This window comes from Malaclemys terrapin, chromosome 7 (genome assembly GCF_027887155.1).
Source record: "Malaclemys terrapin pileata isolate rMalTer1 chromosome 7, rMalTer1.hap1, whole genome shotgun sequence".
NCBI classification, from domain to species: domain Eukaryota; kingdom Metazoa; phylum Chordata; order Testudines; family Emydidae; genus Malaclemys; species Malaclemys terrapin.
The window spans coordinates 106010368-106029389 of record NC_071511.1 but is presented as its reverse complement, the minus strand read 5'-3'; the positions used below and the strand labels follow the sequence as shown (position 1 = coordinate 106029389).

The following is a 19022-nucleotide window of genomic DNA, read 5'->3' as shown; positions in this document are numbered from 1 at the left end:
GAGGAATCCCTGGTATTGTGGCTCCACTGTAGCATTACTGCCAGGGACACAGAGCCACAGCATAGTCAGAGATGGCCCTAGACTTCTGGATATCTAGACTTGCAAAGGATCTGCAGGGTTAGCTGGTTGGTCTCTTCTGTAGTGGGGCAGATTATGCCCCAGCAAGAGAAAGGCCCGGAGAAATTTGCAAGGGGAACAGGAGAGGATCATATTTTTCTGTTCTTTATTTCTTTATTAAAATACATTATAAATTGGACTTAACACAAACTTGAAGGGAAATGGGCAGTGAAATCCATGTGTTCTATATCTCCATTTAGATATGCCATATTATCCTTCTCAGGTCAGGGGGAATTATTATTCCCATAATAAGTACAAAGCTATCCTTCTTTTCCACTCGTCCCTCAGATGCTTTCTAATTTATTATGAAATTACCACTCTATTTTAACCTTCCATCTTTGTCTGATTGACCCTTTTACATCCATGTGATTCAAAGTTAAAAAGGGCTAACATCTGTTCAAAACTGTGTTTCTTAATTATGGCCCAAGCTAGCAAAGCACTTCAACTGGATTACTCACATGCTTCAAATTAAGCATGTGCTTAAATGCTTTGCTAAATAGATGTGTATTTTTGCGTAGGTATACAGTACATTTCTGCTATCTATATACAATTGCACCTAGAAAATAGTTATAGATTTGCCACATACCACTCCACTGACAAACTCAGATTTAATGTTAATTTTTTTCTAGTTTTATTTACTATATTAAATCTGCTCTCCCTTTAAACCACATGCATAACTCCCATTAGCTTTAATGGAATTTGCAAGCACATAAATTATTGTAGATTGCACAATAAAACTGCATCGGTATTATTTCATGTAACGCAGTATAATACAGTGAGGGCTACTTCAAATGAAATTTTATTTTGTAGCTGGTAGATGATTTGCTGATTTTGAAAGTCTCTTCAGATGACAAGAGTTTCTAAAACATTTTGAGGTATTGAAGAACTCCAAGGCACCCAGAAGTGCAATCATATTTTGGAACTAAATCATAAATGTGCCTGCAACATGCATTCCCAAGATAGTCCTCTAAGACAGACAAATGGAATTTATTGCAAATAATTCTGCTTTTACCAAATATGACTTCTGTCTGGTCACTAAAATAAAAGTTCTCAAACACTGAGCAAACATTTATGTAGGGAGATTTAAAGTATGCTTGATAGTTGAAGAACATAAAGAAAACCTGAAATCTATGTATGAGTCTGAGTATGTATTTATGTAATCCTTTCCAGTGCCAACTATAAATGCTGCATAAAAACAAAACATGAACACATCTTCTGATCCTAAAAATCAACAAACTATTTAATTCACATTAAATATTCCCACAGATAACAGATGGTTTAACATACCATTCCCCAATTGGGTCAGCTAATGCATCTGTAATCATTTCTTGAAATACAACTCTAGCTTTGGAAAATCTCTAGTTTTCAAGGGGAACAGGAGAATGTGAAGACTACTCAGAGCAGCTGTTTCTGCTAAGTCTGGAAAACTGTACCCAGTTTTTGCATAACCCAATGCAGAATTTATGTCAGTAAGGTTTTTGCCCCTTCCCCCCCCCCCCTTTCCCAAGGGATAACATATTTTACATGAAACAATCAGCAGTAAAGTTACAGATCATGCATGTCAGGACTTTGTCATCATTTTATTTAATGACAAATTGTAAAGGTATTTGTACTTAGCATTCCACTTTATCTCAAGCACACTGACAATTGTTTTTTCCAACACTCATCTTTTGTAAGAGGCATTTTGTGTTTTATATGTTAAACTCCATTCTCCAAAAGGTTAATTTTGGTACTTTCTACTTTGTGTTTCTTTAGTGCCTCTCAGCTGAGGATTTCAAAAGGCTTTATACAAATCAATCAATTAAGCCTCAATGCCTGTGTGAAGCAAGTGGCATTTCTCCATATTGCAAATGGAAAACAGAGGTTAAGTGATTTAATCACCATCAGAACAGTGGCACAGCTGGAAATAGAATCCACCCAACTCCCAGTCCCCAGCAGCTATAATCACTAGGGGCCATATCATGCCCTCCATATTCACAAGTAGAGGTTACAGGGATACAGCCTAGAGGAGAGTGGAAAGGAACAGTGCTGCTGCACTGAATTGTTCCCCACCTCCTATTGTGAGCCCACAGAAACCCTTTAACTGGAGTAGGGCTGTGCTGCTAGAAAGGGGGTGGAAGGAGTCAAGGGCATCATGTCCCACAAACCCATATACCTCAGGGATGACTAGGTTTCAGCCCTGCAGGTTGAAATTCCCTTTTCGGGGGATCCCAGGGCAGTGAAGGATTTCTTAGCAGCATAGATTGTGCAGGAGCTGTGCTGTCAGGGAACTGGAATGCATGTGGTGGGGGGAGGAGGGAAGACAGACCAAGTTTTCCCTTTGTGGATCCTCAGGGGAGACTTATGAGATGAAATCCCAACCAGCTCTTCCTCACAAAATAATTCTAATGGAAATAACCCGCCTAGGGAATGATCTGGCCCTAGTTAAGCATCCTGCCTATTCTATTCTTTTCTTCTGAAGGCTTCTTTTCATGAATCTGAGAACCCAGCCACAATGACCTTCCAAAATTCTTGGAAATGAAGGTAAGCATGGTGCTGCTTCTAAACAATACAAATTTCAAGAGTGTGTGTTACATTCTCTCCAACCATTCTCATATGCCATCATTCTATAGCTACATATTGCAACACAGGGCCTGCCTCCTCATACGCCACTGACACCACTGGAATGGAGCCACTGATTTCTGTGGGAAAAGCATCAAGTCCTTAGATTGTGAACTCTGTGAAGCATAGATTATTTCTTCTTATATATCTGCATAGTGCTATGCATGTCAACGGTAATTATGAATACCATACAGATATTCATCCAATATACACTGCGAAGCAACGTACACGAAAATGGTGTTCACCAATATGTAGCTTAACCAAGTTATTGATGTTGCTGTGCTAATTTTGCTGTTGGATTCTTAACTTTTTCATTTCCTGAATTTGAGTAAAAAAATCTTAAAATTAAATGGAAAAAAAAATCCTTAAGACCACATTTTGTCTTAAAAAGTAAGTCAGCAGCACCAAGACTGAAAGAAGGGAGAAGTGACTTTTGCAAGATCTATGGCCAGCTATTTATGTGGTCTGGTGTCTGTCAACAGCTTAGTATTTTACAAATTCCAGAAGTGAGGATAATAAGTAATATTTATTTATTGTATTGCAAAAGTGCCTGGATAATCAGTGGAGGTTAGGAACTCATTGTGCTGGTGCTGTACAAACGTACTAAAAAACACATTCCAGTCCTGAAAAAGGAATACTGATTCAGAACATCCTTAAGATAAATATAGAACCAATTATTGCCCAATTGGCTAATGATTTGGGAAAATGGAGTTTGTTAACCCTCAGTTTGTGGGGTAAAATTAATATACTGAAAATGAATGTCCTTCCCAGAATTTTGTATGCCTGGGGGGATCTCCCTATTTCTATTCCTCAAAGTTATTTTAAGAAATTCAATAATATTTTCAGAATGTTCCTTTGGGGTGCAGGTAAGAAACAGACTGCCTCTCAACAAAGTACAGCTCCCCCATCTCTGGGTGGATATTGTTTTCCCAACTTGGACAATTATCATATCTCCCTTTTGTTAAGCCAGACATCTTTATGGGTGTTAGATATGACCCCAGAGACCCCACCTTGGGTTCAGACACTGAGAACTGGTATAACCCTCTCCCCGTTTCAGGGATTGTAGGATCAAATTATTATAGATTTGATGGTTCCAGAGGTCCCACAATAATGGCTGTGAGGAAAAGCCTGGTCAAACTTGACAAGGCAATTTTGTTTCCATCCAGTCTTCCCTGTAGAGGTGGTCCTATGGAGCAATCCTATCCTTAAAAATTGGTGGCAAAACTGGTGGTAGGATTTGATGGACAGAGGCATTATGACTGTGTCACAGTTAATTGACAATTGTAAATTTAAACCATTTGTAGATCATCAGCAACAATTTGGCTTGCTCTGCTCCGGAGCATGGAAATATCTCCAGTTAAAGCTTTTACTTATGAATGTATTTGGATCAGATGCATTGGGAGCTCCAGAACTACTTATTTTGGAGGAAACTTCTTGATTTACTCAGCCAGTGGTATCCTTCTACAATTTTCTGGCCCAAAAATCTCTGCCAAAGATTGATCATTTGAGAGTTGTTTAGAATAGAGATTTGGATGGACAACTATCTCCGACCCAAGGGAATACAATTGTATCTAATGTTAAAAAAATAACTTTAGACCTGAGGCTATGGCTTATTAATCAAAAAATACTTGTTCGAACATACTGATCCCCACATAGGCTAATGGTAATGGACTCATAAATGCTGACCGCTGCTGATGCTACATTAGCTCATATGTTTTTGGAATGCCCCGTATCAAGAATTTTTGGTAAGAGGTGGGGAGGTGGACCAATTTGATATTGGATGCTAAACTGAAGCCCTCCCACTTAAGTTTCATTTTGGGATACGTCCTTGATACTTGGAGATTATCTGACAAGGCAATGTGGTTCCAATGTGCAGCTTTGGTCACTACAAAATTTATCCTGCAAAAATGGAAAAGTCAATCCTCACCAAATACTGATGCCTGGCTCAGTGATATGGCTGACCTCGCAGCTAACAAATGACTGGCATTCCACAAAAAAAAGGAGTGCCCCAAAATGCAAAGCAATTAGGGATGACGTTTTAGAAGTCTAGGATTAACATAGATCCTGAAGATAGGTATGTCACTTCTCCTCCCTTCCCTTTACCCTAACCCTGTTTATTTACATTGTGTATTATGATGAATCTGGTATATTTGTTGTATTTAGAAAAATTAATAAAAAAATACATTAAAAAAATCACATTTTGGTCCTGAAAAACTTACTGGATAGGTAAGTAAAGATAATTTGTAAAGAAAGGATATTTTTTAAAAGTAAACCCCTGTATTCCAAAATTGATGCATGATATCATCATTTCTGTTAGTCAAGCAGATGCTTGAGTTCTCACATTAGCTGATTTGCAGTCCTTTCATGTGCTCTTTATCACTTAAAGTCAACACAACTTGCAGTCCTGAAGACATCTAAATCTAATTGTTGACTATAGGTAAAAAAGGATTTAATATGTTTACTAATGTCAATATTAGTGATTTAACATTCTTTTAAATCTTTGATAGAGAATATGAATAGCTTCCTCAATTGTGGCATATTCTACATTCAGGAAACTATGTTCCATTCTATATGCATTCGAAGAAGTGGGCTGTAGTCCACGAAAGCTTATGCTCTAATAAATTTGTTAGTCTCTAAGGTGCCACAAGTACTCCTGTTCTTCTTTATTCAGGAAACTAGGTATCCCCTTTCTCAAAGATTAAAAAAAATATAAAACGAATACCATACTTTCTAAGCAAATTTAGTCTTCTTTTAGCTGCAATGAACAATTGGAACTGAATAATCTCAGAGTGCTGCAATCTGCATCTTGTTTCAGACAGAGGAAATGAACTACTAAGAAGCACTGAAAATCAAAGACCATTGTGATTTGGGTATAACACTGATTGGGAGAATGCAGTGGACACTGTGCCACAGAGGGATGATGTTCAAGTCGTCCAACTGAATGGTAATAAAAAGCATTATTCCTGGTTTTACCATGAAATAGTAGAGAGGTGTCCTCACTGAGGTCCACGCTGGTTACTTGTCATCAGCTTGAGCACAGCACGTTTCTGTGGACATTTGCTTTCATCTCCCACTCTACACCCCTCCCCCCGCAAAGTTTATACAGTACAACCATTGTATGTCTGTGCTTGCAGCTTCTCTGTTAGATGAAAAGAAGCGTTTATTGCTAGAGTTCACCAGCTAGAAAAGCCTTTTCGCTATTCTGTAGTTTTAGGAACATGTGATCACAGAATGCGTCTGACCCTGGATCTGCAATGTAACACACACTGTATAGTATTTTGTATGAGACACATAGAACATTTTCTGTTCACTTGGATGGTTCCACCTCTGTCTGCTTCCCAGAATGTGGTTGGTACTGTTGGCATGAGAACTTAGGCCTAAAGAGGAAGGATGACCTTTTGGTTAAAGCAAAGGACTAAAACATGGGTGATCTGTGTTCAATTACTGGCCCTGACACAGACTTCCTCAGTGACCCTGGGCAAGCCACTTAATTTCTGTGTACCTCTGTTCCTCACCCCTTGTCTGTCTTGTCTAATTGGAATGTAAATTCTTCATGACCGGGACCCTTTGTTTCTATGTGTATGTATAGTGCCTAGTACCAGGGGGCCTTGACTTCAGTCTCATAATAATGGACCGAACTAGCGGTACCAAAGAGAAACACACAGTTCTGTCCTGCCTATTTATGGGCATATCATACAGTACCAGCAAGTGCAACTGAAATTTGCACAAAACACAGTTCATGTGGCCGGTAAATTCAGATTAGAGAGAACAGAGTTGAATAGGAATTGTTCATCTCCCCCATAGAGGCTCTACTGCATGAACATCACAAAGCTGGGGCTTTGCAGTTTGGGAGTATCATCTTACCAGGGATGATGAGACCAAGACAGATGGTAACTGCTTTATGTGGCATCATCTCACCTCCCCCTCCAAGAAACCCATGGAACCGCCATTGAAAATTCCAGCAGGGGATTAATACTGACTGACTCATGCTCTACATCTCAGGGGCAGAGTATGTGTGCACAGGCAGTCAGCCAATGGCAGCAGGGAGTATCAGGGAAGAACAGACCCTCCAGGAAGATGCTCCAGGACCCACAGGGTTTCCCTCAATATGTAAACAGAGGGAGTTGCCACAGGAAAAACAAAAGGCTGATAACAAGGAAAACACTGAGAGGGAATGGTTTTCTTTTCAATGTCATATATAGAGATACTAGATTCTTACAATACAGTAACCAGAATTATAAGAGCCAAAATATAAACTGGAATGAAACACTATTGGCAGGAGTTTGTTTCCATAAGCGCAGGAAGTAGACTTTCCCACAGATCCAAGCATTACACACCCCATCAGTTTTAAGACTATAATCCCTCCACTAGCATCTCCTGTGTGAAAGGAATATGAATCAGATCTACTTACTCGTTTCTCTCCAGACTGATGACTAGTCGCTTACTTTCAGTTTGTATTAGAAACTTCATCAGTGCTGGGTGACTCTGAAAAATGAAAAAGATGACAACTAAGTTCAGTCTCTTAGGGACTGATACTGCAATGTGCTAAGCACCCAAATCCCGCTGTATACAATGGCAACTCAGGGAACCTGGCACGATAGGGCCCTTATTCCTTGAAGGGAGAATGTAATGTTGAGAGACCATTAACTTTTTGCAATGCAACAGCTCATAAGCAATATTTCTCTGTTAATAAACAGAGAGAACGGCAGTATGGCAATCAGCAGGGTATCACACTTGCTTCACAAAGACAGATGAAAGACTCTATACATGTTAAGCAATTCTATCACATGTACTCTTCCTGAGATCAGACTGTGGCAGGAATATAGCTCTGATTCAGTTTGTAAGACAGAACCACAGCAGTACATTGCAGATCAGTTTCTGGAGGCCTTCTGGAATGTTCCCAATACAATTTTGAAACAATCTTTTTCTTTTCTAAATGTTGGTATAACATCTTGCCACAAATGCCTCATGAAAGCTTAACATGAGCTGAATCAGCCTTAGGCTTTGTGGGGCAGTTTGCAATTAAGATGTTCATAGTCACATCTAGTTCCCTCCTCACCTGTAACCAAATCTGCGGTGCTGAGATTGGGGAGTCAGTTATATGGCTCCAGTCAAAATACTTGTGTACTTGAAGCTTGTGCTTAAGTACTTTGCTGAATTAGGGCCTACAGTGTTGACCCCCGGGGTAGCATAGACCTATGACCATCATTGGAACTTCGCTGGGAAGGGCAGCACTGCTGAATTAATTTATTTTTCCCTAGGAATATGTGCACATTTTAACAGGTATTTTTTATAAGCTTCCTATAAAAGAAAACAAAACCCAAACAAAAACAAACCAAAACACCCAACCTCTCCCTCCCAAGGTTTTTAATTTAAAAAAAAACAACCACCACCACTGCCATTCCAGGCCGAGTGATCAGAAATAAAGAAAAATAATAATCACAACAATCTCTGTGAAAACAGACAAACTATTTGATCTCTCTAGATCATAGTTAGAACACCATTGAGAATGCACAAATAATTAAGAGAAGGACTTTCTATACCAGAGGTCAACTGGAGAACAGCACCAAAAAATTAAAAATCCCACTCAGGACTTCTAGATTTTATTTCCAGCTCTGACACAATTTCTGTGAGATACTGGGCAAGACATTCAATTCTCTGTTCCCCAGTTTCCCAATAATAATTCTTCCCTATATCAAGGAGGTATGAGGCTCCATTCATTAAATAAGAGATCCTCAGAGAGAAGGCTAAAGGCCTGAAGCAAACTATTGTAAGATTCTAGGAGTGTGGAGGAGTGGACATTAAAACTCTACTGTGATGTTCCACTCTATGTGATTTTTTATGAAAATATTCTAATGAGTGTGAATATAATGTAACTGGAATATGCCACATGCAAAAGGTCTCTTGTAAGGTATCATTACAAAGCTTATAATCTACTGAGTGTTGTCATCCTATTTGTATAAAGGTATAATTCTTGTATCTGAAACTAGAAATATGAAATATAACTTTGAGGTCCTATTGTAATTATGCAAAGTGTTTAATGGTGGCTTGGAATCTTGATGGCTCCCATTAACCAGGACAATTGGTTGTAAATGGCTCTGTTTACTTGTAAGTCTTCCTGTATACCTGTGTGCTGGCAAAGGGGGCTGCAGTCATGAGAAATCCTCTAGCTACCACCTGAGCTGGAACAAGGATGTACCAGGGGAAAGGATTGGATCCAGATTAGAAAGGAATCTAGTCTGTGAAAGAAGCTTATTGGAACTTCTCTGAGAGTGAGATTTCATCTGTATTCAGTTTTCTACTGTATTAGGCTTAGATTTGCATGTTTTATTTTATTTTGCTTGGTAATTTACTTTGTTCTGTCTGTTATTACTTGAAACCACTTAAATCCTACTTTTTATACTTAATAAAATCACTTTTTGCTTATTAATTGACCCAGAGCAAGTAATTATTACCTGGGAGAGCAAACAGCTGTGCATATCTCTCTATCAGTGTTATGGAGGGCAAACAATTTATGAGTTTACCCTGTATAAGCTTTATACAGAGTAAAACTGATTTATTTGGGGTTTGGATCCCACTGGGAACTGGGTGTCTGGATGCTAGAGACAGGAGCACGTCTTAAACTGTTTCCAGTTAAGTCTGCAGCTTATGGGAACATGGTTCAGATCTGGGTCTGTGTTTGCAGCAGACTGGAGTGTCTAACTCAACAAAACAGGGTACTGAAGTCCCAAGCTATCAGGGAAAATGGGCTCAGAGATAGTCTCGGCACATCAGGTGGCAGTCCCAAGGGGGTCTCTGTGACCCAACCCCTCACAACTACTTTGCCTAGTGAGCCAGTAATTCTTGAATACTGCCCTTGAATGCTGAATTACAGTTTACATGTACAAAGTCAGTCCTAATACAAAGCCCACATTTATATTAAGGACCACGTGATCATCTTGCTTGGTGAGGAGCGTTGTCTACTGGTCAGGAGATTAGGCCCTATGACATGCAGAGAGCAGTTTTGGTAGGTGAGCCCAGGCCCTCCAACTCCACCAGGCTCCGGCCCAGGATCCTGTGAGGATAACCAAAAGGACTGACAGCCAGAAGCGCCTTAAGGCTGCCCTCCCTGGGCCACTTCCTACAACCCATCTAATGTCCAAAGTTTACAGCCTGTAACAGGAAGGTGTGAAGGGGATCAGCTCATCGCTTGGCACCTCTTCGCAGCTGGTGGTGGCGTGGCAGCTCTCTCCCTCTTGGGGTGGCCAGGTCTGTTCAAAGACTCTCCCCTTCCAGGGTAGTTCATATACAAAACAAGGGAAACTAACACAAACAAACAGTCAGTATGCAAGAGAAGGAAATGCCTCCCTCTCAGGGTATAATGGAAGCAGGTCCTCCCTTCCCTCAGCCCTTTCCTCAGAAGTTGCCAGGTAGCGGTCCTTTCTCTTCCCTTGTCTGCCTGCAAGTGAGCTGCTCTACTCCCTTTTACCTCCTCCTCCAGTCTGTGCATCTCTTACACGTGTAGTGGGGCAGAGCTGGCTAAACCCAGAGCAGTTCCTTAACCCCTTGTTGCTAAGTGTCAGATTGGTATATCCATCACAGACCATTTATGCTCAGTTTGCACCTTAACAAATAAGCTTCATTGAATTGTTAGACAATACTTCCTTGTTTTGAAATTCTGTTTGTAGTTTAAGAGAGTCAAAGGATGACCTGCACATTTAATTTACTTTTTGAAAAACTATCTAAATTTAGGTCAGTCAATCAGAGCTGAAACACTTGAATTTTAGTGATTTAGCATTTCACTGATATATAGAAAAATGCTTCCAAATTTCTGATTTATGGACTAAAGAGTCTGTACTACCTCAGTTTGACTGAATGACAGCATGTCTTTGACGTATAATTATTTATAAGTGATTTAGAAAATCACAACCCTTTATTAAAATTGAAATCATTATGGCAAGATTGCTATATGTGTGCATGTGGGAGATTGAGGCGGAATTACAAATTCACTATATTAAAAACCTGGCAAAACTCCAACTCTCTCAAACACACCATTAAGTACAGACTGGACTTTTAAAGAGAGATGGTCACTTCCATCTTAAATCATTTGTTTCAAACGTCACTAGTGCAGTTTCACGTGCAGCTTTTTTCCCCCCTTGCAAAACAGTAACAATATTAAAATACTGTGTCCTAGTGTACTTTTCAATAACTAGATCCCTCTACAACAGTGGTTCTCAACCAGGGGTCCAGGGCCCCCTGGGGGGCCATGAGCAGGTTTCAGGGGGTCCGCCAAGCATGGCTGGCATTAGACTCGCTAGGGCCCAGGGCAGAGAGCCGAAGTCCCGCCACATGGGACTGCAGCCAGGGGCTCTGAGCCCCACCAACCAGGGCCTGAGCAACTTAGCTTCGCAGTGCCCCCATGGTGTGAGGGGCCCCAGGCAATTGCCCTCCTACCCCCTAACGCCAGCCCTGGTTTTTATATGAAGAAAAACAGTTGTGGCACAGCTGGGCCATGGAGTTTTTATAGCATGTCGGAGGGACCCCAGAAAGAAAAAGGTTGAGAACCCCTGCTCTACAATACCAAATAAATGCTTCTGACTGCAGCCTTGGCATTCACCAGACACATGGGAGTCATTTATTTGCATGAATATTTAGAGGTAATTTTGATTACCACTTTAATATTAGTGCACTGATTCCAAAGCTCAGGAGATATGCACACCATAGAATTTAAAAGGACAAAACAGAATTAACTATAATGTTACACAGTAAGGAATTAAGATATTGCAGCAGCATAATGGGTTCTCCTAGCCTTAAAGCCCTTTAGTTAATATGTAAATGAAGGATATGTTTATTCATGAGTTCATAATAAAATTTCATTGACAGTCAATTAACACTACCAGACTGTGATATAAAAATGATGCAGAGAAGAACGTACCATCAAAAGATAAAACTGTCACTCTTCAAAAGGTGCACAGGTAATTTAAATAATCCTTCATCCATAATAGTGAGTCCTTCTCTCACTGCTAGAGAAGGATGGTCCGGTGGTTTGGGGTCTAGCCTAGACCATGGAAGAGCTGAGTTCTATTCCCTACTCCTCCATAGACTTCCTAAGTGATTTATGGCCTTGCTCCTGATCTGGAAAATAAATGGGGCTAATAGCACTTCCCTATCTCACAGGGATGTTGAGAGGATAACTACACCGGAGATTGTGAGGTACTCAGATATTGTGATAACAGAGGCCATATAAGCACCTTACATAGATATATTTTAAATGTGCAAGAGAATCAGGGATTATTCTGAAGAAGGTGGGTTTTAATGTATAAACCTCTGAAATATGCTGAACATTATTATTTCATAGGAAGTTATGTTAATGTTCCTCCAAACTGTTAATGAATTTGTTTTTGAAAGTCTTTCAAAACTGTATATGTTTCTTGCAAAGCATAATAATTTCCACTTTGAGACAACTTTTTGAAAATGCATTGCAAGATTCAATAGAAATCCCACTCGCGATAAACGCTGATGTCAGTTAAATGGTTTATATTTTCTGCTTAGAATAACCAACAAAAAAAACCACCACATTGTTGTGGTATGTAAAAAGTGTTATGTACAGTCTCTTTTAGAAAGAACCAAAAAATATTTGCAGACATTTGTTGTAAGACACAAGCAAAAAATAATGAGTGATATAGACCATTAATTTCCATGCTGACACCACTTATTCCATGTGCAAGATCCTTCAATATTACAAAATGTGAAACTAAAATGCTTTTATTAAAACAATATCACTTACACGACAACAAAAAACTACAGACATGCCAAGTCTATAACCACTTTTCCAATTAGCCTATTGCTTTCGGACCTATTCTATTGGGATATCCCACCAATCCACTGCTTTTTCCAGTACGCAACTAGTACTCATGAGACCAGAGAATGGTTTGTGTGTTAAGAAACAGCCCTGACCCTAAGACGTTTAAAGTATTCTGTTGTTTTCCTCACTTCTCTCCTAATTCAGAGTACCTACATTAATTTCATTATGTGCTCTCACATGACATAATTCTAAGGCACATACTTCTCTTAGCTTGTACTTGAATTTTTTTTTTTTTAAAGTGTGCAAATTTATAGTCAACTGTTTTGTTTTCGTTTCTGGTGTTTGTTTTTTTCCGTAGGTTTGAATTAGGATTAGTGCAATTTATTTAGTAATCCGAGAAAAAAATATTGAAACACTGAATAAACGGTACACAATTTGAATTAGACCTTCAGTTGAGGCCAAGCAGGAATTACTCTGACAAATCCCATGAAAAATAGATAAAACAAATAATGGACAATTTAAATCATCTCTTGTGAATGAGATGCTAGGCTACTGTTGACAGAAACAGACCAAAAGAGAAAAAGATATGACATATCCAAGAGCCAACTGGCAGGGAACAAACCCTCTCATTTCTTATAATGGAACTAGAATCATTATGCATGTCTACCTGATGAGTAGAGTAGGCAATGACTTTTAGATTTATTGCTCGTCTGGAATATGAATGATTGAGAAATACAAGTGCAATACTGTGCCAAATGAAAATGTAAGTTGACTAGGAAACATCATTTGTTCCATAAAAAAATCCTGGCTTCAAAAATTCCATGCTCCTGATTGGCTAAAAGCAGTTGCAACTTGTTATGATATCCATCATTGGCTGGAACTGTTTTTATAAACAACTGCTTCCTGGTCTGGACTTATTCCCTGGCACTGAAGCTGCCTTCAGGAGAGCTCTCCTGTGGTCATTCTGCACTTAACTTTCCTCTTCGGATTTAAATTGAAAACTGCAGGCAGAAGAATTTTGAAGTAAAACAATTAATTAAATATTGTTTTTAGACATCACTATTACGTTAAAAAACAATCACAGGAAAGCTCTGCAGGCCTTATGTTGTGAGAAAGCTCACAGCTCAGGATCAGAGCCAATGGCTGTGGCTTTCTGATTTTTGCTCTGAGTAATGACACAAGTGGCCTGAGATTCAGGACCAGGATTCTAGATCATTTCCCAACAAGACATCTACTGGTATTCGAGTGAAAAGTTAGACAACAGCAAGGATAGTTTTGTGGTTAAAGCATTAAATTGGGTTTCAGGAGACGCAAGTTCAGAGCCCATCTCACACAGGATGTCTGTGGCTAAGTTGGGATAACACATTTAGGGTATACCTATACTGCATCTGGGAGTGAGCCTCTAGTCCAGGTAGACTTCCAAATGCTGTGGAGACATATCCTATAAGTACAGCAGTCAGGGCCGGTGCAATCATTTAGGCGACCTACGCAGTCGCCTAGGGAGCTAGGATTTGGGGGGTGCCATTTTCTTAGGCAGCGACCACAGCAGCCGGATCTTCAGCCACCCGGTTGCCGCCGGCATTTAGGCAGAGGGAGCTGGGGCAGTGGAGCGCGGGGAGGGCCGCCTGCAGCGGGGGGGGAGGGGCGGGCAGGGGAACTCCCCGGCCCAGCTCACCCCTGCCCCACCTCCTCCCCGAGCACGCCGTGGCTGCTTCACTTCTCCCGCCTCCTAGGCTTGCGGCGCCTAAACATCCTTCCACCGGCCCTGACAGCAGTTAGCACAATGCATCCCCTATTTTGATTGGGACTTCTAGGCAGTACTGGAATACAAATAAAAAATAATAATTAGTATGTATATTATTCTATATTCACTGGCACTTGTTTTTGTCTTATGCTTCAACTGAACCCAATGTTGGTTTGTTAACAACAGATCCTTGAACCTGTCCCTGTCTTTGATGGACTGACTAACCAGCAAAGATGCAATAGCCATACAATCATCTTCAGCTTTCATGTGTGAAAATATTAATGGAGTAGATTTATTCAGCATGTTTGTTGCATCCATACTGGAAGTTTAATTACAAAGGGCATTACACAGAGCATATTTTTGTTGCAAAGTAATCTACGAAAAAGTATTATTCAGAGCTGGACTACACCTTGCTTGGGGCTGCAGGTTTGGCATTTACTGTAATCATGCTGCAGTGTTGTTAGCTTTCCCCTTGATACTAGCTGTCAAGATCAGGATAGAAAACTTCTAAATAATTTTATATTACATCTGAAGGAAGAAGAAGCTGATGGAGTGGCCACTCCTAAGTTATAGGACTCTGTACTTTCTTCACTATCAAAAGATTCAACATTTTTATCTGATTAAGATAAAGGAGTTATGCTGGCACTACCCTATCTAAAAAAATGTTTTATTAACATTTATATAATAGAAATAAAAGAATGTCTAAATAAAAGGACTAGAGAAATACACAAAACCAACTTGAAAGTTGAAATGTCTTCTATAAAATTTCAGATATCAATATTAATAAATTTGGGAAGTCCAAATTTAAATTGTATAAAATGTCAAATCCCATAGTTGAGTACAAATCATCAGAGTGTACAAAGCATGTAGACACATACATTTCTATTGTATTCATCCAACTGCCAATGTAATGACAATATGTGGTATATTGATATAATAATCAGGTGCCTGTGTCTCAAAAAATGCCACTAATAAACATGGATCCAAAATAGACAGGCAAACTTTCCAACAACAAAAATGAGCTCATAGACCTTCACATTCAATGATTAATTGCATGGGCTCTACTTCAGGGGAGGAGAAATCACCTTGTAAGACACAAGCACATGAAACTAGGTTTGCGGGGGGATGTTTCATCCTTGTGCAAAGCTTAGGTCAGACATACATATTACTACGTTTGCCCACAGCTGCCTGAATGTGATTTCCCCACAGAATGCACCAAGCACATGCAAATGTGGAAGATTAATGTCATTTATTTTGGCAGAGTTGGCTAGAGCCAAGCAAGTCTGGTTGTTGTCATGTGCAATATTTGTAATACAGCAACATGAGTCGGTGCAAAGGCAAAATAATGTGTGCTTAATGTAAGTTAAGAAATAAGAGGAGAGGGGAAGCAAAAATCTTAGGAAGATAAATAAACAAGAATAAAACTCTAAATGAAACCAAAAATCTTCAGAATGAAACCAAATAGATATATCATTTAAATTTCAGTCAGCAATTAATTTCTGATTGGTGCATAAATCACTCAAGACAATATTTAGAAATTGGCTCTGCTTCTGTGATTTGCAGACAGCTCTTCGGTTTTGTCATGGTCTCGCTAACACTCATCTAGTGCATGTTTAACTCAGTCTTTGCTGTTTTGAGTTGAAAGTGGTTTGGATCCCTAACACATCACAAGAACCTGCCAATCACCCCAATATGGTAATGAACACTTACTTTTTTCCCCAAGTTTGGTCTTAGTGGAAATCAAGTGATGTAGTTCTTATGAGAATTAAGGTACTGGGCATTTACTTTCAATAAGAGTTGGGGGCTTAACTTCATCAGGCTCCTTTGAAAATACCAGTCTAAAGTTCTGTGGGCCTGATTCAAAATGGAAAATTGCTGTTGACTCTGAATCAAATCTTATAGCTCTCATTCAGCAAAGAACTTAGACACCTGCTTTCTTCAAAGCACTTAGCAGGTGTCTATGTGTTTGCTGGATAGAGCGTATATACCTAGAACAAGAATGTACAACAATCCCCAAACACCACCCTACGAGAATGCTTCCAGCCTGACCTGTGGGAGCACCTCTACTGGTGAATAACTAGTTCAGCATCTGTGCCAATTCTCTGGAACTCTGCTGAGATTGCCAGTAACAGTGACAATGTGTGTCAACTTTAACTTGGACACTTGTCGACTAGGAACTGGACTGAGACCCCCATTTCCTTTCAACTATGACAGGTCACCAAATGGTAACTATTTTCAGCAAGTACTTACCAAGGTCACATTCTAACTGATAATCTGGTGGTCAAAGTAAAGTATTGTACAACAGGGCAGTTTGAGGGTTTAGGGGGTAAGCACTGTGATGGGATTTACAAACCTCACACTGACCTGTAAAAGGTCCATGAACTGCTGTGAGCTCCATCAGCCCCAACCACTACACCTGAAGTGGACATCAAGCCTGAAGGATGGGGCTAAAAAGGAGACAGCCTGCTTAGTTGGGAGCCGGCAGGGAAAGGGAGCAGACCAACAGCTCTAACTTGGGGAGAGAAGCCAGGTTGGGGCCAGGAACTGATAAAATTCTTGCTTGTCATTGTCTTCATTGAAGGAAGGTAGGCTCTGACATGGGACTCTGTGTGTACCTGGACCTGTCAGCTGTTAAGCAGGATTCAGCAGAGTCAGATCCACCGGAAGGGAAGTGAGGGGACAAACACCACCAGAAGGGCTGAGAATTAAGTCCACCTAGGACAGAGACTCCATTATTTTGTGTTTCTTTTGGACTATGGTGTTGCACTCTGCCACCCCAGAAGAAGGTTGAATTTTTGTTGTGACCAAGCCGGCAGCAGACCCACAAATGACCCGAGCAGGCTAGAAACTCCATTTGAGAAACTGAGGTAGAGCAGCTGCAATGTTTTGCTCCACTACAAAGAAGCATTTAGGGAGTGGTGATGCATTGACAACCTAGTAGAGAATGTGGGCACTCACTAGATCCCTGGAATCAAGGGGATATTGGAACAAATACAGAAGAGCCAGTGATAGAAGGGAGGTAACTAGCAAGCATTTTCTGGTGTCCTCCCCCTACCCTTTTGTTTGGAGGAGGGGTGGTATTTATGAATGAAAGATGGAAGACATTCTATGCCTGATGGCAGTAGGCCAGCAACACAGGAACAGCAGAGGCAGACCCAGCCCATCCACCTGTAAACTTCTAGAAAACCTGCAGGAGACACAGTTTGCTGCTGAACAGCAGTGGCAGAGGGCGGAGCACCAGGAACAGCTCCTAAAACAGCTGGAGAAATAGGCTTTAAGAAATCTGATGATCAGGAAAGGGTACCTCAGGCAGGCCTGTAGCTGGATCAGCAAAGCTGGGTCCAGAAGATGACACTGAGGCCTTCCTGCACATCTGTGCAGGTAGCCAGTGTGGCCAGCTGGGAGGAGTCATCTTGGGTGGCCACAGGATCCCCTGATGGGAGTGGCCCAGGCAGCATATCAGGCTGAGTAATGAATAGATGGGCTAATATGCAGCTATTTTGGGCTCGCTGGGCTTGACTCAGGAGAGGTATCAGCAAAAGTTTCTGGTCAAACTAGTCCCACAGAGAGTATGACTATGGATAATAGCCCAACAGTTTTGGGACCACATGAGCCATTGGCTGGCTCCAGAGACAAACGCCACAGAAAAAAAATCACAGACCTAGTGGTTCAGGAGCAATTTCTGCATATTCTGCCTGTGGGAGTACAAATTTGGGTCAAGTGGTTCTGGCCAGTGCTGGTGAGGCGGTGGAGGAAACGGATACCTATTTGGAGGCCGAGCTGCCTCAGCAGTGGGCCAGACCAAAGGATGCCCTCTCAGGTAAGGCAAAGAAAAGGAAGAGATCCAAGTGGGCTGCTGGGGGTCTGGGGAGAAACTAGTAAAGACAGTGTGTGTCCTGGGTAACCTTAAACCAAGGGTAACAGAAGAATGAACAGGGCCCCAGTCAGTTCCAGGTTGTAGAGATGCATAGCTCCCGAATCGCCAGTCCACAGGCGCGGCAAACTGCTCCCATGGCTACGAGGCAGGAGTGACCTTCAATCCAGCGTTTGTGTTTGGGAAACTTATTTGGCTGATTTGATTGTACCCTCGCAGCTGGTGTTCACGCGCTCAAGAGATGGGTTCGTTATCTTATGTGCATGTATACTGCCTGGCTTTTCTATGCGCAAGAATGTAACCACTAAGAAGAGTTGTAAACAAAGTAAGGAGAGAAATAAAAACCCCAGGAAAAGTTTTCCTGGGAGGCTTTTTGCAAGAGGCTTGAAAAGCTCTCTAGCTACCACAGACCTGGCGTTCTGTTTCCTTTCCTGCGTCGTCACCACACCAGGTCTGACCATTCCCTTGAGGACATTTAGGGAAGCTCAATGGTATGCGTCTGATGTGGGCATCCTGGCACACATTGGTTTTTGATCTCTGTAAGAAGTACAGACATTCACTATAAGGGTAGTATCATGTTTATTTTCTCCTCTAAGCTCCTGAAAACAATTAAACACAAATAATCAAGGTCAGACATATGCATTACCTCACAGGCCTACCTCCCAAATGTTCCTCTTTTGCATAGACACCAAAATTAAATATGTTCCACACAAATCTGGGTTTCTTTCTCTTTTTCAATCATGAATTCAGAATTAAGGAACTTAGGTTACAGAAAGACTTACACTACGGGGCCTAAATCCCACATCATTTTAAGTTTTCTGTACAAGGGACATCTGTGTCCCTTATTTGTCACACACTGATGTTCTATATCGGGACCCTGGAAGGTTGAAAAGTATGTTTAC

The 19022-nt window shown here is 40.8% G+C and overlaps 1 protein-coding gene across 3 annotated transcripts in view; it reads right to left on the bottom strand.

The window, feature by feature from the left end:
- Positions 1–19022, bottom strand: part of ADAM12 (ADAM metallopeptidase domain 12) — a 308978-nt gene that overhangs the window by 228814 nt on the left and 61142 nt on the right. For all 3 annotated transcript variants that reach the window (XR_008445733.1, XM_054035537.1, XM_054035538.1), the window contains exon 3: positions 7130–7203. Coding sequence is in view for 2 of the 3 variants with exons in the window: in XM_054035537.1 (XP_053891512.1) it covers positions 7130–7203 (74 nt within the window). In the remaining variant the exon portion in view is untranslated. The remainder of the gene's footprint in view (positions 1–7129; positions 7204–19022) is intronic.